The following is a 23,182-nucleotide window of genomic DNA, read 5'->3' on the forward strand; positions in this document are numbered from 1 at the left end:
CGTGGTCGAATATGGCCACTTCCCAGCAGACACTGCACCTGAGCACCCAGAATCCCTCCCCTGCGACGGCTACTCCAGCACAATTTTACAGCCCATTTCCTCTCCTGCAAAAGCCTCTAAAAATGATTAATCCAGCTCTTAGCGGCGAGATGGGCCCGTATCTCTGTGGGACGGAGGACAGAGTGTTCTTGGCGGAGCTCATCCTCACCCCCCGTGCGGCTGAGCTACGGGCCAGTGCCCGCTGGCGAGCTTGCACGTCTCACTACGACCCTGCAGGACGCTGGGTAAGAGAGGACGGGTTCTGACATGCACGCACGCCTGGGGAGGAGACTCACTCCCTCCGTCAAATACATACAAGCGCTCCGGCTTCATATCCCGAATGCTAACACTAACACATAGGTCATTTCTTATTCTGACAAATTTATGGTTAGTTGCTGTACTGAACAGGTGGACTTGATTGGTGCTGAGCATAGGATGTTGCATGATGGGTTTTGTGTGCGCGTGTGTGTGTGTGCGCGTGTGTGTGTGTGTATAAACCTACATGTACTGCATTCTTTACTTGTGAATGTGACGTGATATGGGTCATACAGTGAGGTCATCCACCACAGATGTGGCATGTGATTCTTTTTTCCAGCACAGGATTGGCTGATGTTTGCTGGCATCCTGTGCGTGCGAGTGTTGATTAATGTGGATTTTTGACTGAGCATGTGCTACGGCTCGGCCTCCACCGGGGTGGCGGTGGGAATTGGTTTCAGTGTCTGTGAATTCCTTCATGGCTCATATCACGCTTACATGAAATTCAACCTGAGCTGAAGGACTCCACTCTGCTGCCGTTATTTACAATGAGTTTATTACCGGCAGTAGATCAAGCTGTCCCGCACGCGCAGGACAGGAGTTTTATTTGACGTGGCCTGTGTGGAGCTATATCTCCCTATTCTCTGTGGCGTCCTTACTCTCTTTGTCTCCCTGATGATGTAAAGGCGTAGCAAAGCCCACGCTGCAGTGCTAAGCTAACGGTGAGTCAATGTTCACTAAAGCCTATAAAAACCCATTAACCCGCCTTCCTTTAGCTGCCACCAGCTGCCACTTCCCAGGCACTTCAGCTGCTACCCCACCGCTAGTCCTGTCAGCTAGCTTTCCCTGCCTCTGTGAGACCACACAGAGGTGGGGGTGGAGGTGGGGGTGGGGGCGAGGACAACACAGGAACGTTGTTTGTCATTCGTCTGTTATGGCTGGATGTGGAGAGATTGAATTCTCACACGGAAAGGCCTGAATCCTTGAATCTGTGCCTGTGTCTTATGATCAGAGTTGCAGAAGCACAAGACACTGTCATTGTCAGGCATCTGTGGTACTTTAGAAGGCTCAGATTTAGAAGAGAGAGTTATCACGACCAGGCAGAATCGTGAGTGGCAAGTTGATTCAAGAACTAGCAGGACGGTATTTGTATTGTTCCTAATCCACACGTAGCCTCCTTTCACACGTGTGAGTCAGGTCACATGGGTTCAGGCACCAGGGTTAGCATCTATTTGCAATGGGAATGATTAACATCTTTAACCTGTCTGTGTAGCACCTCTGTACTTAACGAGTGACGTGTGATCTTAATGAGATGGTAATGGTGCCAATTGCTGTACTTCACCCACATAGCTGCTTCCCTGAACGCTGGGAGCCAAAATATGGAGAAGATTAGCACACAAGTCTGGCTGTATTACTACTATTACTGAAATACCTAGTGCTTCTTCTTGACTGTATTTTCCAGTAATCATTTTTTCAGGAATTATTCCAGTTTCAAATATTCAGTATGATTTTCAAAGACAGGCAAAGTTAGAATTACCTGACACAATAGACCAAGGAGTCCATAAACAGTTTGTAGTCTACAGAAATCATATATTCTTCAGTATTTGCTTCAGTCAATTCCAGCAATTCTGTCAATGTCTAAAGTGTTCTGAGAATCACACTCGAAAGAGAAACACACTCCAAACAGAACCTCACTCAAAACAGAACCACACTCCAAACAGAACCACACTCCAAACAGAACCTCACTCCAAACAGAACCACACTTCATTGCAAAAAGCATGAAAGAGCAATGCAGACCCAACCCAGGTCTTCACAGACAAGCCTCTATCATGTTCCAAAGCCCCACATGGGGCTCTGCTTTAAACATCTTCTAAATAATGCTCCCCTTACAGTGTGTATGCTTAAAGGTTTCACTGATGTTCATCCTTCTTTCTTTCTTTCATGCTTCAAACAACAGATCACTACACGTCCACCGAGGCCTGCAGAGCAGACGCGCCCTTTTCGCTGTGTGCTTATCTGCAGCGCGCTAATCTCTAATCTCTAATCTCTAGCCAATCACAGAGCAGCATGCAGATGAGGCAGAGGGCCCCAGCCCTCCAGATGGTTAGCATACATCCTCCACTCCTGCTATACTCCTGTGTCTCCGTTAAGCCACATCCCAGCCAGAAACCAAGCAAACCCACTGGACTGTAGCATATCGTGCTATTTAATTCCAACATGGGCTCCTAAGTGCCATGTCTCATTTCATTCCCTCGGTGAGCGTTGTGCTGGGGCTGATGTAAGTGGCTACACATCTTTAGGAGTTCCTCTCCTGCTCCTCCTCATTACCTTCGCCTCCCTCGGCCCCCGTGCACAGGCTGCACGCACCTGGCCGCGTCTCGACCGCCGAGAAGCGGCCGTGCGCTGAAGGGCCTCCGTTCTTCTCTCTGCTCGCTCCGGGCCCTTCACACTCGTGCACCTGTCCGTGCAGTAACCAGGTCAACCGTGCACTTCGCACGGGCTTTCCCCAGTGGCCCCCCCATCCCCCACCCCCCACCCCGGCGTGTCATCCCCACGCCGACCCCCGGCCGTTCATCTGCGTCTCCGTCCCGCCTACGCCTCCCTCGCCCCTGGACTTCCTGGCTCCGTGGCCAGGCTGAGCCATCCATTAGCCCGGTCGGACGGGGAGGTGGGGGGGGGGGGGGGGGGGGGGGGACGCAGGCCACGGCTAATCCAGCCCAGGTGTGCTAAACAAATCATGTGGGGTGGGGGCGCATGTTTGTGGGGAGACACTCTGTTGAGATAACCCCGTGCACACGCCCTATTCTATTCCTCCGTGGTTCGCTCCCTCACTCTCATTGTCTCTCTTTCTCTTCCTCACTCACTCTCATTGTCTCTCTCTCTCTCTCTCTCTCTCTCCCTCTCTCTCTCTCTCTCTCTCTCTCTCTCTCTCTCTCTCTCTCTCTCTCTCCTTCTCCCTGTCAAGAGTGATGGGGTTAGGGGGGCGGTGAGGGGAGTGAGCTGTGATCTGTCTTTGTCTGTCAGTAACCAGCAGAGGGAGGGGCCCACACCCTAACAAAGATGCCTACACACACATATACACGCACGCATACACACACACACACACACACACACACACACACACACACACACACACACACACACACACACACACACACACACACACACACAATACACACACACACTTGAATGACACACTAATATTCTGTTCAGGCCCAGTCTGCAGTGGTCCCCTGGCGTGCCACCTTCTGAAAATGCAAGTCAATATAACAGAAAGCTGTTCTCATTCTGGGAAAAAGAGGAACACAGCCAGTGGACATGACGTGTAATGAGACTTGGTGGTACATAAAGGATTTCAGCCTTTTCGATCTTGAGCGTGTTTCTGTATGCACATGTTTGTGTGTGTGTGTGTGTGTGTGTGTGTGTGTTGAGGGGTTTACAGAGCATGATGCCTTCTAAACTTGCATGAGGAAAAGCAGTCAAATATTATTCCAAACAGAGTTCTCAAGTTGTGTTCCTTTGTCGCACACATCAGAGTTGATGATAAACTGCTGTGGGTAAAACAGCAATTATTGAACTATTGGAGCAAATAGGAGACCACTATTAATGTTTTCCTTTTCTCCAGAGTCCTGCGCTTAACTGTACTAGCATGTGCCTGAACAAATGAACAGGGTTTGTTATGCTATCAATGCAAAGTAGATGTGCACACGCCAGGGAGAAATGATTCATCGATCTCTGACTGCAGCCCACAGCGTTTCTTGCTGGTGGTGTACAGAAACTATCAGCCAGGAACAAAGACACATTGACGACATTTGGCCTCACGGAAAGAGTGCGATCAATATGTACATTAGAGCCCCAATTAGGTACAGCAGCAACTGATGCATAGTGTGTTGCTACTGCAGAAGCTGTTAAACGAGTTACAACACAATTCACCCCAACATCTGTAAGATGTTTACATATCAGGAAGGCAGCGGGTGCTATTTTGGGGTTGGGGGAGGTTTTTCGGGATTTCAAAAATGTTCTGTGAATAACTCTTAATTTAAAGAAAAGCAAATAAAGCAGCAGATTCTGTGTTGAGTGAGATGTGTTTATGGGTGGAGCGAGTCTGGTGTGAAGCTGGACCTTCTCCTCGGTTGCCATGTTTGTTATGCATCCTGGCAGCCATTCTGAGAGGGAATCGTTATTGCAGCATCTGTTCCGTCACCATTTGGCTTTTATACGCACAATCTCTTTAAGTAATATATAATACAGTCAAGTCAAGTTTGTCATAAATGTCTGGCTTTTGACAGAATCATGGTTTGGTTCCCTTGTTGTGAGCAACCCATATGCTGTTAGCAGCTCTTCATAAGGAAACATCGAATATTTTACCGCCATTGGAATCTCATGTGAAAAAATATTTGTATATTTAGGGTGTAGTTACACATGCCTACATACATTTTTAGTCCAAGAAAAGGACTTGCAATGAGGACCATTAAGAATTCAGAACTTCCAGTTCTGGGTAAAGTTGATACTATTTTTTCCTCCCACAGTTTTCAAGGTTAACTTTGCCCACTGCAGTTTCAGTTAATAAGGGAAAGGCCTTCATCTGTTGACCTGTGCTGATTCATCTGAAATATGAAGATTGTGGGCGATATGGGATGCATTAGATTTGGGGCCTTTGCATGGCTTATCACCCATGGGAGTATACTGATCAGGGAGCGGGGAGTGTGTGTGTGTGTGTGTGTGTGTGTGTGTGTGTGTGTGTCCCTCCCACATTCTCACACACCCTCGTGCTTTGCATCCAGTCGCTCTTTGTAATGCACTCTCTCTTCTCACAGCCAGCCTGCGGCCCCGTGGCAGCCTGGGCGTTCTGCTTGGATCTAGAGCGGGAGGGGCGGGTGGTGCTGGTGGTGGTGGTGGGGGGGGGCCTGGAGGTATTTTGTGGCCAGCAGGAGTGAGTTGGCCTGCATTTACGTTCCCTCCTGCATCTTTTAAGGGTGCCAATTACGGCAAGAAACATGACAGACTAATCTCATGCCCTCAAACGGAGCCTCACACATGCAGGCACACGCGGGCTCAGGTTGTGAACACACGCAGACACAAGCGCGGCACACGTGCACGTTTGAGCACCGAGGCTGTGGAGACACGCAGAGTTGAATAACTTCGGTCGTCTTGTTTTAGCTCCTCTCCCTTATTAATTATGCATGCCCCAGTGGTCTACAGCCAGGCACTGAATGAGTACATTTGGGGCCGAAACACACACACACACACACACACACACACACACACACACACACACACACACACACACGCTAGCTGCACTCTCAGCAGAGAAGGTGTCTAATAGCTCTATAACGAGCCTCCTCTAAATGAGCATTATGTTCACACTGCAGAGTATGATGACTGCCACCCTGCTGTCCCTAATTCACACACTCTTCAGGTCTACCCACCTCACACACACACACACACACACACACACACACACACACACACACACACACGCATGCATGCTTTCAGCCAGGCCCTGCTGACACATACTTGTACTGCTCACCCACTTAACTACTGGCTGTGGTGTGTGGTTTGCTTTGTCTGAGGCAGCTCTTCACGTCTTCTTTTGTTTCATGAGCTAAGACATTCCGAGGCATAGTGAATTACATTTATAGAAAATTACATTTATAGAATATTACATTTATCTACCATCTTTTCTTGTTTGTCTCTTTAGTTTGGCCAGTATTTGATTCTCTTTTTATTGCTTTCTTCTAAAATATCTCACCTTTTTTTCTTTTCTAACTACTTTCTCCCTCTCTTTCACACTCTCTCTCTCACTCACTCTCTCTCACACACACACACACACACACACACTCACACACACTCTAATTGAAGAGGCATGTGGTCCACACCCCTCTCACGGGCCTCTGTCATTGGCTGCAGGAGGATCATCCGAGGCCGAGCCCCCACCAGGGGGCGTGTTTTTGGGAAGCCCGCGGTCTGACCTCCTTCTTTAGGCTGCTCCTGGCACCTGCCTCTTCCTCCCTCCCTCCCTCCTCTCCTCTTCCTCGCCCTCTCTCTTTTCTGTCTCTCGTGAATTCAGTCCCTCTTTTAAAACTTTTTTTCCTTCTCTCCGGGCTTCTTTCTCCCGCTCCAGAATTCACACCGACGCCGTACCTCTTCTTCTCCCACACTCCTCCACGTCCTCCTTTCCTCTTCCTGTCATTATTTCCCTCTCACGGGCTTTTTCTGCTCTGTGTTGTTGTTTTATTATTTTTTTTCCTTCGGCGAGAAAAATGTGAGATGCATATGGCAGTAGACAGGTTGACAGTCTGGGAAGTGCATTTCAGTAATGTCTGTGGAGCAGGCAAAGCACGCTGAAGATATCCTGTCGTTTCAAGGGTCTCATCGATTATTCATCAGGATTCTCAAAGCCTGTTTGAGATTAAATGGACTATCCTCCTGCCATCAAGTTTCTGAAGCTTTATTTTCATTTTAATTCCTGGCCTCATACACAGGATAAAACTTTCAGGATCGATTGATTTCCATAATGCATTTCCTTATTCCTCCAAGAACAGACAATGAACACATAATCAATAAGACCTGAGAAGCGCCATCTGTCTGGAAAGCTGCTTCGGATAAAACCTCTTAAATTCAATTAGTTTCAGTGACACATTTTTGCCATTATCTAAACGATCCAGCACACATCCACGGCAGTCTGGGGAAGTGCGTGCGCCCGTGTTTGCTGTCTCGTAAAAGATCAGGTGCTTTGGCAATGTTGCGGTATGGGCTGTTGAAGCAGGGACTACTACCTCCGTCACACAGCACTGTTCACGTGTGCGTGAACCATTTGCACGAGTATTTCTCATTAAGACCCTCTGCCACGTCTGTGCAATGTCAGGAAATAAAAGCTTTCACTGATACCAAAGAGAAAGCAGAGAGTTTACTGAGAGTTTACTAAGCATGATGCATTAGCAGAGCTAGAAAGGTCTACAGATAAGACAATAAACACTGTAAAGCCAAACACACTGACAGCTGATTTAGAGATATGCGTTCTAAGTATTTGGGCATCGTAGCAGAGCTTGAGGACTGTGTGAGCCCTGGGCTAGCCCCCACTACAGTGGTGCTTCCACTCATGGGAGACATCAGCTCCCTTTAGCTGAATTCAGTTTTATGGAATCAACAAAACGTGTGCCACACCAAACTAAATCATATTTTCAACGGGGAGCGAGGTAAACCAGCCTTTATTCAGCATCCCCCCCCCCCCCCCCCCCCCCCCACCACCACCACCGTGAAATGAGAGCGGCCACATTGCAGGCATTTCCCTTCTTCTGATAGGATTAGTGCTTTATGCCGAAGTTAGATGTTGTCCCTTTATCACATCTCAATCATAATCTCTTCTTAATCTCAATTTTTGATGGGGGCCCAGATGTTTCTTAGTAATCATTAATTGTCATTTGGCCCCTTGAGGATGGGGGGGAGGGGGTTTGCCGGTGAACGTGGTGCTCGTGCTACAGAGAACGGCCTGTGACAAGATAATGTTCACGCCTCAGCACTCAACACACAGAATTCAGGACTCAGGTCATTTTTGCTAGATTTCATAGGTGTTTGATGTCTTTTATGAAATCCATCACTGTACTTACACAGACTCTTACACATCTCTGAATGTACTCTATACTGTAATGTACTATCTATTCATGTTAGATAAATATATATATATAGTTTGTCGTTATACATATATATAATATTGGTAATGTGCTGGCATGCTTCTGTTGTAGGAGGTGTCAAAGGACATTCTGTGAGCATGCAGTTTCTGAGTAGGTGTACTGACTGTGTTCTTACACAACCAGGAACGGCTCAGAGCACGTCAAAGCTAATTCTGTCCAGGGCTTCTTCATAGGGTAGTGGTCATGTGTGACTGCACAGGTATTTGTGTGCTATGATGTGAGCAGTTGTGTTACCTGTTCACATCCAACTACATACACTGCATGTCTCTGGAAACCCACCCACTCTTGACACGGGGCTCCTATCAGTGCTGCCGAGCTGTCTGCCCCATCTCCTACTGTCCCTTTGTCTCTGCACCACCAAGGTAAAAGCCCCTCTCTCTCTCTCTCTCACACACACACACACACACACACACACACACACACAGAGGTAGGCACATTCCCTTTCTCTGCAGCACACAAAGGCAGCTGCATGCACAAAAGTCAGCAGAGATTCCGTCGCCCCCTAGTGAGGGCTGGGGAGCGCTGCACTTCTCTACAGGGTTCGTAGGTTTGTCTTAGTGTAGGTAGGGGCTGATTGTTGACATAAGAACATAAGAATGTTTCATCTTAGTGCATAAAGCGTGCCGAGTGTGGAGGGGGGGGCTTTACTGCAGTGTTTGGCTATGGTATGTCTGTATCTTAGTGGGCTGACCTCTAGCTTCACCCACTTTAATAGCTTTGTGCACAAGTGCTGATCCATCCAGTAATTCACACTGACCATAGCGGAGCCACCTTGTTAAATGTACACATACACATTCTTTAGACACACACATACACATGTGCTCGCATACACACACACACACACACACACACACACACACACACACACACACACACACACACACACACACACACACACAGCAATGGAAGCCCAAGAAATTGCTTTCTGTCCACTTAATAGAAAACGGGTAGCATCTGCTGGGCTCCTGTGTAGTCCTAAAGCATGGGCACTCCTGCACTTAGAGTCCGTTTTGCAACAATGGAAGCTTTGCTATCTAACACCGCCATGCTCTATTCTCCCACAAACAGTCATTATAGCAGCCCCAACAATGGACATTAGACCCTCATACAAATGTGCTGTGGAGGCCATTTTTGCCATGTCTTTTTTCATGGGTGTTTTTCAACCCCCTTGATGGTAATACATCATTACTACACACATGCTGGGTGCAGGTTTGGAGGCTAACCTATTAGCCTGCCATTGCTTACAAATGGCACAGCAGATGATGGACTGATGGAAGATTCAGCATTCATGTTATAGGAATTTCTGAGACTGTTATTAAAGGAGGGCATTTATACACAATCGGGTATTCAGAACAACATTTTTGTATACATTAGGATTCCCACTAGATGCTGTTTTACTGACCAGACGTTTTCCTGATTATATGGTTTAAATGTCTAATTTTCCAAATATGCTAAAAGTGAATCAAAGCAGTGGCATCCTCTGCTGTTTACAAGCACAACACAACAAAAAACAAAATCTTTATAAAATGGTTATTTCTGTTACTGTCAGTCCTTACTCCCTATACTTAATTGTGGAAACAAAACTTTTAAAAACAAAGAAGAGAAGAAAAAACACTCAAAAAGCAACAAAGCTGTCCAATTACAGGCCTGAGGAGTGTTTGGGTGTGTTGGCATGGACATCCTGGCTGTGGCGCTATTGTTTTCAGTCGGGCAGGAGCAGGGCCCTCCTGCAACAGGGCCCCTGGTGCCTGGGTCCACCTAGTGACCCGCTCGCCTCGTGAGGAATTGCTCCAGTGATGTGCTGTGACAGCAATGCTAATGGAGGCACTGTGCAGAAAATACACAGCTCTCCAATGGGAAGGAGGCAGTTTTTTCCCCTTTCGCAAAAACACAGCCGTGCGCACGCACACACGCCCGAGCAAAGCCTGCACACAAGCGGCTAACTGGTGCCGAATGCATACATGCCTTCTGTCTTATATGACAAGTGCTACTTTGTCTAGCTTTTCCTGTCAGTCACATTTTGTGTACCAGAAACACAGGGAATAGAGGGGGGGGGGGGTAAGGATCCTACAACAAAGGAAAGAGAGACATACAGTGTAAAATGGATGGTGGGGGGGCAGACAGGTACACACACAGAGTGTAGCAGACAGACAGACGGGGGGGATTATAATTCAGGCTCAGCACCCTTGCCTCTGTGCTCATTCATAAGCCATACCTCCATGCCTTCTTGGGGTCCGTAGAGAGATCAACAGGATGTGGAGCAATTAAATGTGCTGTGTGTTTCTGGAATACCAATGTGCCCCCACGGTAGCGTGTGTAATCCCAGCTGCCTTCCTCACGTCACCTGCACCGAGGAGCAGCTACAACTCCGTTGGACTTCTCCTTACAACACTCCTTCCTATTCGTTCAGCTTCCTCTCATTTTCACCTCCTAAAGAATCACATCGGGTTATACATTTGCATAATGGTGGGTTCACAGGAGTGGCCCGTCTATTCATCTCCCTGTGTGGAGAACTGCGGTATATTCCCAACTGCAGAAACTTGTATCTGGCTTCAAGTTCTCACCTGTATGCTAATGTACTCTTCAGTACAGTCTCTTCCCGCTCGCTCCAGCGAGCACGATTTTTGTTGCTTTTTCCAGTCAATTCACACAAGTCAATCAAATCAGCCAGAGGCTCTCGGTGCGAGATTTCGCCCAGCAGCACTGGGTCCCAGTGCCGAGGTGATTAACATGGCACCAGCGCCCACGGTCCCACACAGAAACCTTCCCTCCTGTCAACAGACGTGCCTCAGCTAGCTAAACAAATATTCCCTCATTATGAAATATGGAAGAGACGGTAGCGAGGTAGCTAGACATTAGCAAATGGTACACATCAGTGCTGATTAGCCTCGGCGCTAAAGAGACCTTGCAAAGGCTCGGAGGCAGGCGTACAGGTGCGCCTCGGTCCGGGATCACGCCCGTGCTAACGTGCCTCTAATGGCGTGAGTGGACGTGCAAATGTTGCCCCAGCCGTGTTAATGTCACACGTTCGCTGGCTCTCACGCCTCTTCACCCTCCTGGATATGTTCATTCACAGTAGTAAAGTATACTACATCTTGATATGTTGACAGTGTCAACTGTTTGATTCTTTTGGTTTCTGAAATTAGAGAAAAAGCCAAGATACTATTTCACTCATCTTTTATGAGACAGGAATGCCCTTTCCAATGACCAGGTAAGAAGGCGTTTTTAAACCCATGCTATAATTCCTCATTATAACCCCTCCCCCAAGTAATTATCAATAATTGCACTCATTCATTAGGATGTATTTGATGCTGTCCATTGTTGAACACATGGCAGCCCCCGCGCTGTGTTGCTGGAACTGTGTTGCTGTGGACCTTGTCCTGTGTGTCCTGTGTGTGTGTGAACCCCAGTGTGAATATGACAGCCAGTCTCCTCCCTGGAGAGCGCTGCCACTGGGCCTTACATCCAGGCAGCTAATCAGGGAATATGGCGTGTCACTGGCGGGATAGCACGCATCTCCATCGCTCCGCTTCTCTCCGCCTGTCTTGGTCTCCCCCTCTCTTGTGAATAATGGAAAGAGCATGGCGGATGTCTGTAGTTAATCTGTGTGTGTGTGTGTGTGTGTGTGTGTGTGTGTGTGTGTGTGTGTGTGTGTGTGTGTGTGTGTGTGTGTGTGTGTGTCTCCGTCTCGTTGACAGGCTCTGTGCTGGGTGAGCTTTTGGAACAGTGTGCTGTGTCTGACCAGGCCCCAGCCGTGGTGCTCAGACTGACGGAGGCTCTGGAGAGACCTGGTGAGTTCTTTCACACACTCATTAAACACCAAAGGCTCAGTAACACACACACTCACTCAACTATTCACACACTCACTCACTCACTTTTGGTGAACATATCACACATACTGGAGCTTCTTCAAAATCCTGCCAACTGACTATCTAGCCCAAATGATAAAATATACACAATATCAACTTCTTTGTATTTCTTTGTGGTTCAGCATTTATAATTTTTGATATTATGAGAGATTTTATAGATATAGACATTTTATAGAAAGACATCCACATTGTTTACTTATCGATGGGAATGTGACAAGGACAGTCTTGTTGCTATAAATGTTTCTGTGAGATGTGTCACGTGTGTTACTTGTGTTACTGGTGTCCCTTACATCTATTTTACCTTGTGCTGTTACCTTGGATCATGTGATTTCAGGCTGGGAAAATGAGCCACTGCACAGGTTCGGTCCTGTTTCCAGCGGACCTTCAGAACTGCGCCAGGCTCTTGAAGAAGGTCGGTGCAGATGGGTCTGGCCACACACATGCTGCTCAGGTCTAGCATCTGTTAGAAGTTTGCTGCTAGTTTATTGCTGTCTGCTGTGTTTTTGAGAGGTGGTGTGTGCGTCAATACTGTCAAAGCTCAAAACATGATTTAAGTAAACTTCTGGTACAGGGGCTTTCACTTAGGGTGATTAACAAAATCAGCTGCTTTTCACACGCTGAATGTGTTCACTGTGAGATGTCCTCAGGTATCTTGTGTAGCATCAGAACATGTTCCTTTGGGCAGACGATAGCAGCTACAGTTCTTCAGTATCATACCCTCCACTAAACTCCGCATGCATATGTACTTTTCTGCCATACTTTACTCAGGCTCAAGTATATTTGTGTTGTGTTCATTTTGCGCTCTTGAATTTCATCCATTAGCATTTGCTAATTAAAGTTAGCAATGACACGGAAGTTCCTTCTCCATCTACTTTATTGTGTTCTGATGGCAGCTGTCTGACCGCCTTGCTGTTTGCCAACAACTTATCTGACAGTTTTTACCTTCACCAGTTTCACTGAGGCCAACTCTGATGCTCCTGTGCTGACGGATAATGATCTTCATGTTATGATTCTGTTAAATGTACTTGTGTGTGTTCTATGTAGATTTTTCACAGCCTACTGCTTCTCCAGTTGTTCTTTGTTTCAAGTTGTAGATCTAACTGAGACATTATTCTGCAGAAGTAACAATACTCTGAATTGACTGTTCTGCTGTGGACAGAGCTGTAAAGTTTGAGCTGAAAGTTTGAGCTGAAAGTTTGAGCTGAACTTCTTGCTAGCACCACAAGGGTGCAGTCTGGCTCTCTCCATTTTTGGCTCCAAAAATAATTGAGCAATGCTGGGGAAGAAGTTAAAAGTGAGCTTATCCTTATAAATATTGTATAAGCTTTATCCTGTTCTTATATAGAGAGCCATAAAGTGGAAACATTTGTATAATTTATTTAATTTTCTTGAGGAATTGATGTGTACATTTGTGAAGGGCTCCTGATGGTTCAAAATGAATTTTATAGTCATCTAGTGTGAGTGTTTGTTGACACAAATATTGGACTACACACATGCATGAAATACTGACTTGTTCACATGTGCACAAGCACATGATCGAAGTATGAAGTTATCCCACAAACTTTCAAATGTGAACAAGAAAGCGTCATAGGTGGAGTGTAATACATTGTGCATGCCTGCACGGCTCACACACACACACACACACACACACACACACACACACACACACACACACACACACACACACACACACACACACACACACACACCCTGACATACACATGGGCTGACACATCCACTCACACGAGTCGCCACCTTAACACGGAGCCAGGAATGCAGCTGCCAGGCTAAGCGGTGAACGCACACACACAGCTAGCAGACGTCTGTCTGACGTCTACGAGCTCTGACACTGGAGCACGGGCACTTCATACACGTCAGCTCTGTTTAGGGTTTCTGACCCTGCTTATTCTTGGATTCGTTTCTGAACGTTCTGTTAAAACAACACAGCGCTTTAGATGCCCTGTTATTGGGAGATAGTGAAGGCAGTTTCAGGTTTGGCTAAAGATGGATAGTGACACGGCTCTTTTTGATGTGGGTGGAGGAGACAGGCTGGGGCCCTTCTTACGGCCGGCCATGTTTTCTCTTGCCGAGTGTTTGGATTTCGGCTCTGCGTTGTTCCCAGACCGGAGCTCCTATTGGGTCGTACGTGAATCCCTCTGTGAGACTCCCTGTAGGCGTTTTAGTGGAACCTCCACTGAGACGGATCCACACCAGGCTGAACGGAAATTCCTAAAACCTGGCAGACAGCCATGTGGTTTTTTTTGTTTGTTTGTTTGTTTGTTTTTGTTTGTTTTTTACACCTTCTTTCCCCCCTTTCTCTATTGGGTACAGTTTTGCCATGGCGTAATGGACAAGTTAGAGTGTGGAAATCCTCGCACCATTACGCATCCGTTCTGGGCAGAGTCTGGGCAGACAGCGACTGTGGGTGCCGTTTGTGAGAACGGCCAAGAAGTGGCGGTGTTGGGCGGCCACAGAAAGCAAGAGAAAACATTACCTCACCCAGAGCAGAGGAGGGCTGGCCATGTTAATGCACTGCTCATTTGTACAACTATGGGATGTCGTCATGGAGATGGCTAGCTGATTTTAGCCAGGGTGTATACCTTTTAGAAAATGTGCCAGAGAGAGCAAAAGAAAAAGAGACAGAGCAGGAAAAGAAGAGATCAAAGTGAAGATGAGGCAAAGTGACATGGAGGTGATGGCACTGACAGCCACGCAGAAGATTCCAGAAGAAAATGCAGCCTGTGTTGGATGACTATACAAAATATGAAGCAAACGGAATGTAGCGCTTTGGAACGCAAACACTTAAACACACTCGCACACACACACGCACACACACACACACACACACACACACACACACACACACACACACACACACACAGACACACACACACACACACACTCTGCTCGGTAGCGGCCAAGAAAAGAAGTTCCGGCTCCGGTCTCCCTGGATACAGTGACAGGCGCACAGACAGTGCTACTAACCTGTGCCCACTCGCCGTCTTGACGACAGGCCTTCTCTCACGTCGCCGGGCCAACCCCGCCACCTCTCTCCTCCCTCCCGCCTCTCCCTTCCTCTCTCCCTTCCTCTCTCCCTCTCTTTTGCTCGGACACGAGAAGCTGAACTCAGCAAAATGCTTTTTAAAAACGCTGTTCTCATCTTCCGCATTTCCTGTCCTCCCATTGGCTAGCAGTGATGTCATCCTGTCCTGCATGCCACAGTCGATAACCTATTAGAGGCCAGCGTTTTACAGTCAGCTGGGCCAGAAGGGGCTTCTGCTGCCTAAGCTCTTCCATCTCTTTTGTTTTATTGGAAGTGTTTAGTGAGAGCCTTGATTAACACGCCAGCGTGATGGACCCAGAGTCCAAAAAGATTTCACAGGAAAGGTTGTAAAAGACCTCGGGGAGTACTTTGTATTGGATGTGAGGTTTGTTTATTTGTTTACGTGTACCTACCTATCTCTTTGTGTAATTGGTTGTTTTTTATATGCTTGGTAGCATATACAAGCATTTTCTACAGAAATAACTTTTTCTACAGAAATATTTTCGATGTATATACAATATATTCATACATATATATATATATATATATATATATATATATATATATATATATATATATATATAGAGAGAGAGAGAGAGAGAGAGAGAGAGAGAGAGAGAAATTCTTCTTCAGGTCATTTCTCACTGGCCATGACCTTGTGTGTGACCTGTCAATACGTTCTCATCTAGAAAGCAGGTCATTATAATGTTATTACAGCAGATGAATGTGAGAGCAGTGTTCAGGTAGAACACTCTCTTCTTCTCTCTCCATCTCTCTCACAGACCTTCCTGCAGATGTCACAGGAAGCGCATCACTGACGATGATGTCATCCTGCTGCTCTCTCAAACATGCATATGCACACGTCCACACTCACACACACATACTCCAAACTGTTATTGCCTGAGAAATGTTGTGATTGGCTAACAGAAGCACCTGATATCTCTCTATCTCTCTCTGTCACACACGCACACACAGATGCCCAGGTAACTTACAGTTATCAGTATACACTCTTTATAGACTCTTTCAAATCATTACTTAATTACAGTGTATCTTAAGCTGTTTCTGAGCTCCTAGATTAGATGGAACCATACAGTGTGCAAATCAGAGTGAAAAGAAAAGTTTAGCACTGTCCTAAAGGGATTTGTCCAGAACAGCTTCAGGTGAACAGCCCATACACACACACTCTCTGTCTCTCTCCTCTCTCTCTCTCTCTCTCTCTCTCTCTCTCTCTCTGGTCTATATTCTCCATTGCCTTTCATCTGGCCCTCCTCCTCAGTCCACTGTTAGAATGGTAACGTAAACTATTTCAGACACATTATATTTACTCATTACGTCTGCCCAGAGTCAGCCTCTTCACTAAAACTGGAACAGTAGTCATTTGGCAAGCGCATGTAATCTAGTGTATGCTTTGCTGCCTTGTTTTTTTAAAGAATATAATTGCTTCCTGAAGTGGCATATCATCTTAGGTTTCAGTCTGTTATCTACAGGACCCATGTCTGCAACTGTTTCTGCTATGAAATGCAGCCCTGATCACCTGAGAGTTGGTAGACACAGTGGTATATAATGATGTATACTGTATTTAGGGCAGTAATTCTATCCTGTAGATCACTGAGTGTTGATGGCGTTGAGGCTGGGCAATGTTCCTCTGGGGTCTGCTGTGTGACCACTCACGCTCTCCCCCAGACCAGACTGTTTACACAGAACCGCCTCACCACATTCTTCACACTCATCGACTTCTTCACACACAAACACACACACACACACCCTCATGGGCCGCACCCTCACACTGTCCTAGAGGGTAAACAATGATATGGCACGAGCCAGACCCTGAGCCCGACCCAGTCTGCCCCGCACAGCGACGTGGCAAGACCCCGAGGCCCATGTTGGCGAGCACACACGCGGACACGACTGGCAGATGTATGACAAAGACTTTGTTGTTGTGGCGACACCATTCTTTTTTGGTCCATAACATCCAGAGCATTCTGAGAGACACCACAGTTTATACTTTATGGTTTACGGGGGAAACAGAAAATATGTGCAGTGATGCTAAGAAAGTTTTTCCAGGAAAAAATAGTATAAAAGAGACAGTTAGAGAAGTGTAGTGCGGGTGTGCAGACGACACACACTCATCCCCAAGGACAGTGTCAGCCTCGGTGTAATGTGAACGGTGAGCTGCATACTTACCAGACCAGCAGATGTGCTTACCTCTGTTCAGCCTAGGAGACAGGAGAGCCTGTACAAGGCACGAGACAAGGCTATTTACAATCAAAACTCAAAACGTGTGTGTGTGTGTGTGTATATATATATATATATATATATATATATATATATATATATATTACATACATACTTGTACTGGTATTGACAAGTACATACTCATGAGTGATTGCTTCTTGTTTGCATGGGTGACCAGAAGACATTTATGGAAGAGTTTTTGAACTGTCTGTTTTCCATCCTCATTTCTGCAGGAGACTGTCCTAGACCCCGAGAGGCAGGACGGTCCTAGACCCCGAGAGGCAGGACGGTCCTAGACCCCGAGAGGCAGGAGACTGTCCTAGACCCCGAGAGGCAGGAGACTGTCCTAAACCCGGAGAGGCAGGACTGTCCTAGACCCCAAGAGGCAGGAGACTGTCCTAGACCCCGAGAGGCAGGACTGTCCTAGACCCCGAGAGGCAGGAGACTGTCCTAGACCCCGAGAGGCAGGAGACTGTCCTAAACCCGGAGAGGCAGGACTGTACTAGACCCCGAGAGGCAGGAGACTGTCCTAGACCCCGAGAGGCAGGAGACTGTCCTAGACCCCGAGAGGCAGGACTGTCCTAGACCCCGAGAGGCAGGGCTCCCATAGTTCAGTGCAGCTGGGGGTGATCAAGATGAGCAAAGTAGAAGTACTACTTCTCTGCTGAGAGAGAATTCTTCAGTGGCCCTGTGGCCAACAGATTTATTATTTAACCAGTGACTGCTAAGCTCTTTGAGCCACTAAAGGTCACTTGAGAGTAGAGTGTTATTCATTTGATTGACCACCAGACTTGTAAATACTTTCTTTTAATTTTATTTTCACTTACACATCTCGCATTTAAATTGAATAAAGTTTTTGTTGGCCTGCAGAAAGCTGGGAGAATTGTTCATAGCGCTCTGGAAGCCTCTGTTGCCGTTCGACGCCTGCAGTCCACGCAAAAGACCACAGAGGGTTATGGAAATAGTTCCTCTGGGGCCCATGTTGGTCTTGTCTGCGACAGCGCATGCGTTTAGGGAAAAAGATGGGACCCAGACACAAATCTCAGAACAGAAAAAGATGTTCTTGAACACGCACAAGCTCACAGCACCACTGATGAACACGTCAACATTGCCCAGGCAATATGAACAATGACTGACTACATAATCAGCAAACACAAGGGTTTAAATCCACACACGGGCCCGGATTGCATCGAGAGCAAGTGAAGCAGGTAACGCACTAATAAGGCGGGCGTGGCAACCTGTGAGGCCAGGAGCGCCTGGCGGTCAGAGAAACATGAACAAAGCCGCTGTCTTTACACAGTGTAAGTCAACAATGTACACGCTTGGAGGAAACAAACTTCTATTCACAGTTTCTGGTGTTTTCATGAGTTGTGTCTATATAACAGGTCACGCTCTAAATCTTACCCTGCACATGTCCCTCTAACATCTAACGTTGTATCCTGCACAATACAAAATAACCCACAGCCAATAATCCGAACAGAAAGAGCAACCACATCATTTTTGGTCTTCTGTTACATTAAATAAATACAGTAGAGGAATTATTATTGCAATGCAGGTGTATCGAGGCAGGAATATTAGACCTCTAATGACACAATTATAAAACTGTGTCATTACCTGCCTAATGCAGTGGAGTGAAAGATGGCTGTTTCTTCCTCCATTAAAGTGCAGTGCCCATATTCCAGAGCACCGGGCATTACTAAGCACCTGTTTCGCGCGTGTTTGATATCGCATGTTTCGCACGTGTTTGACCGTGTTGTACGGCACTCAGTAGACAGCTAAGACGATACATTCATTTTCAAGCGTATGGTAAGCAACGCTATTAACTTGCTCAGAAATAGGAACAGCATAGCAGTTTCTGCTCCTGTGGACACATTAGTGCGGGGCGGTGCAGGTGATTGAGACCCAGCGGGTCAGTGGCTGGCTGGTGCTGGAACGAGACGTGTCATCTCCTCCGATGCTCTCCTCCATGGTCCTGAACATTCTGGATTTACTTGACTGGTTTTCATTATTCAGTCAAATCCACCAATTCTGAGAATCACGATTAACAGTAATGCGAAGAGGCATTGTGACAACCTTGGGTTAAGCTTACACATGCATGTATCTACACACACACGTTCACAAATGTAATTGTAACATTTGTACTTTAATTTTTAAATTAATCTGAAAAGGCACCGATAAAATATTTCCTCAACTAGTACCTAACACACCTTATGTACTAGTTGACAAAATATTAGTACCTTATATTGCTACTTACATATACAGTATTTTTGGTCTCACGTGGCTTTCTGCTGGTCCCAGCCCTCTTGGTGACCTATGTGAGCAGAATGTTACTGTCTCCACGCCTGTCTATGAGTGCACGCTTAAATAAGGAACACCAAAGCTCTCTGATCTCCTGCAACAAAAAGAGGTTGTTGACAGTCTGCTGAGGGTGGACGGCTAAAGACGGAAGAGGTGATGGAAGAGTTGAAGCAGGAGGTCAGGAGTTTGGAATGGATGTTGGATGAAATGAACAGGTCATTGGGAACTGTGCTCAAGCGCAAAGTATGAAAATGGTATTTAAAGGTTGAAAAGTTGAAAGGTTGACCAGCAATAGTCTTTCAGTAAACTGGGAGACCTACTTCCACATATAGGACTAATATTGGTTATGGAAAACCAGCACAGATGGAGAATGGATTGGGAACAAAAACAGCTCTATGGCTGAGATTTATTGCCCTGTTTTATAGCACTCTTATACAGAAGGTTGGATTTTCCTCTTGTTTAACATTTCATCCAAGCAATAGTATCTGTTGAAGTCAAATGTCTTTCATTGGCATCTATATTTATATTAACACTTGAGGTAAGGTACAGAAATCTGCATCTGAAACTTCTCATTTGCTCACTTATCCGTAAGTATCAGTCTCTTTAATGCATCTGCTTTTGTTATTGGGATTTTTTGCACCAGATCAAGGGTCTGGGCAGGAAAAGCAACTTTGGCCCCGACATAAAGAGAAACGGATGGTAGCTGCAGTAGTAATGGCACAAGGAGAGTGGAACGCTGCTCGTAATCTGTGGAGGAAATACTCTGATTTGTGAGTGAAAATGAAGAGTGACAGAGAGTAGAGAGGAGAGAAAAATGAATTCAGATCCATCTCTGTCACGGAGCTGGGCCTTCACTCACGTGAAATCACACTGCAATACATCAGGCTGTCATGCGTTCTGCATACAAACACACTCAAACACAGGGCCTCATTCTGCACGCGTGCACACATACAGACGTACACAGACGCACACACAAACATACATAGGCACACATACGCACAGATTCCTTACTTAAGACTCATCATTTTTCTGCAGGTATGATGGATTGAAAACCTATTGAAAATTCACTCTCTATGTTTCCATTGCTCTATTGCTGCATGCACACCTGAAATCACCAAACAAAAGGTCCTGCACAGAGCTACTCATCTGAGCAGTCACTGGGCTTGGCCTCTCTGCAGTAATTAATTATCACACCATAGCAAATGTTTGCACTGGGTAGTTCAGAAATTAATTTTAAAAATCTGTCCAGATTTAATATTCTTAAAATATTAAATTGCAGTATCATTACACTGACACATGCAGAAACACTAGTCCCCTGAACTCTGTTATATAGTAGGAGAGGCAGTACAGGTGAAAGGGCTCATATTCTGTTGCCTGCGGGTGTTTTGTGCATTACTTTAAACTCCAGACCCCGGATTACACCTCTAACTCATATTCCCACACTGCCAGTGTCAGCTCCTCTTCTCATGTCTTATGAATGCATCCTGGTTAGGTCAGCCTACCCATGTGATCCCACTGCTCAGTCTGACACAACAGAATCTCTCTCTCTCTCTCTCTCTAACCCATTACCCTTAAGGCTTATAAGAATTTTATAAATCAATAGCCCAAATTATGGACTAATCAGATCTACATTCTGTATCGCAGTAATTCACTTTAGACCTCCCTTTTGATCTAGAGGCCCATGGCTTATTTGGCAACAGGACTCTTTTTTTCTAAAGCACAATGCCAGCATTCTGTGAAACCCAGTTGCAGAATTCACCCCGCTGAACTGCTCGAATGTGTTCCCATGGCATGACACAAAGCTGATGGAAAGATTAGATCATTCATTAATCAGAATTAAAGTGGAGCTGATTCTGTTTGGAGTGTAGAACCGTAGACCCACTTTGAGCATAACAGCATACTTCAAGCCTTCCTATTAGGTTTGATTGAATAACTTTCCTAGAAATTATTGTGATCATTTGACTTTTTTTCCTTTTTTTCCCCTTCTTCTTTTGGCCTATTATGTCTGAGTGGGGACAAAATGTTAATCTACTTTGGAAACGAACAGAAACCCAACAAGTGCTACATTTGAGTTACATTAATCGTAATTGTTAAGCATTGAGACATATAATGATGTGTTTACTTCATAAACGTTGGTGAGCCAAGACTGACAGTGGCCCGCAGTTTTGCTTGTGTATGTTCGAGTGTCTGCATGAGTGTGTGTTTGCATGGCAGTGTAGTAGAGTGGCCCAGTTGGGAAGCATTCTTTGAAACAGGGTTTGCCATCTCCTGCATAGCAGTTTGAACACTCTAGTGCACTGACCAGCAAAGCAGGCAAATGCATGACTTGTTTGAGATGCAGGAGTTACTACAAACACTCTTCACTGACAGTATTTGTTTCATAGCCCATACCTGATGTCTTCTTCCACGGGACCAGAGCCAGCTGTATGCATAGTGAGCAACCAGAAATAACCAGCCGGGACAGCATTTACCAGAGCCCCTCATGTCCTCTACATCTCAGGTCAACGTGATAAGGCGTTTCTACGCTTCCAAGCCTGCATAAAACCCAAAGTCCTGTCCTGTAAAGCCGGTCTGACACCCAGGATATTACTGCAACCCCTTAATCCTGTGTGAATGACCTGTATGAACGAGGTCTTTATCACATAACCTCCCTAACCACGTTTTAACCATTCAGCACCAGGATGCTTTAAGCCAGTGGGAGGCTGGGCTTGTGGGGTGAGGGGTATGGCCTACGCCGGGCCTCCTGATTGGTGCTTTGTTCCCAGATGACCAGCATAAGGCGCTAGGTACACAGATAAAGCCCAAATGGATCAATGGACCTGGAGCAGATGGATTGGACAGCCAAATTTGACAGTGAATTCAATTGACAGGCATGTAAATGACCAAAGTGGGAGGCAGGCACAGGAAGGAGGGGGCAGGCCAAAGTCTGATTGATGAGCTGAAGAAGTCTGTTAGCAGAGGGAAGGGGGAGGCAGACATCGATAAGCGCACCCAGAGAAATTCCAACCATGTATGGATCAAGCCACGGAAGAAACAATCGATTCCGGCTCATGGCAAGGAATGAAAAGCTGAGAGATGAGCGTCCACTGTGGGGTGATTCGAAAACTAAGAAATATATGTAGATGCATTAACTGGTTAGGAGGACCAGTAAATGGGATTCATTGAGAGGGGTTTGATCAATAGGGGTTAGTTTCTCGCTTGGCTGTGCTCCTGTGCCAGAGGAAAAAGCACGTAGCATGGACAAGCGCCCAGCTAATCCACATCTGTTCTAATCCAGCACAGGCTATCGGTCATATATGCTAAATCAGGCTCAAGAAGACTGATACAGGTGGATCAAAACCCCGATAGAGGATTTACTGTTTGACTTCATCCTGCCAGAATCCCCAAGTTTCCCCCAGTGATCCCACCTGAGACGTTGACTTTAGTTACTTTATAATGCTGTGGTTTTGTGGAAGTGACCTGTAAACTGGCCTACACAGCCATGTGTCACTGGTGACTCACTGGCAGTGTCAAACCTTCACCACTACCCAAGCAGCCTGACCTCCTCTGGGAGGATGTGGGTAGGTGTTGAGCTCTTATCCACTGAGTTTGGAAGTAGCCAGAGTCTGTATTTGTCATATGGCAGTATTCACAGGGTGTGTTGTGGCATCCAGGTGTTTGCCTTGTTTTACATGCCGAATGTGTGTGTGCACCCCCACGTCCCTGTGTTGCTAGCAGGTGCTGCAGCAGGTCTACAAACCAATCACGTT

General features: G+C 46.3%; 1 protein-coding gene across 1 annotated transcript in view; it reads left to right on the top strand.

Moving 5' to 3' along the window:
- The window catches only part of LOC143522240 (phosphatidylinositol 3-kinase regulatory subunit alpha-like), a 70,248-nt gene that overhangs the window by 26,670 nt on the left and 20,396 nt on the right, over window positions 1-23,182 (top strand). The window contains exons 3-4 of the mRNA XM_077016047.1: window positions 11,687-11,779; window positions 12,192-12,269. Coding sequence (XP_076872162.1) covers window positions 11,687-11,779; window positions 12,192-12,269 — 171 coding nt within the window. The remainder of the gene's footprint in view (window positions 1-11,686; window positions 11,780-12,191; window positions 12,270-23,182) is intronic.

This window comes from Brachyhypopomus gauderio, chromosome 8 (genome assembly GCF_052324685.1).
Source record: "Brachyhypopomus gauderio isolate BG-103 chromosome 8, BGAUD_0.2, whole genome shotgun sequence".
In the NCBI taxonomy this organism is placed as follows: Eukaryota; Metazoa; Chordata; class Actinopteri; order Gymnotiformes; family Hypopomidae; genus Brachyhypopomus; species Brachyhypopomus gauderio.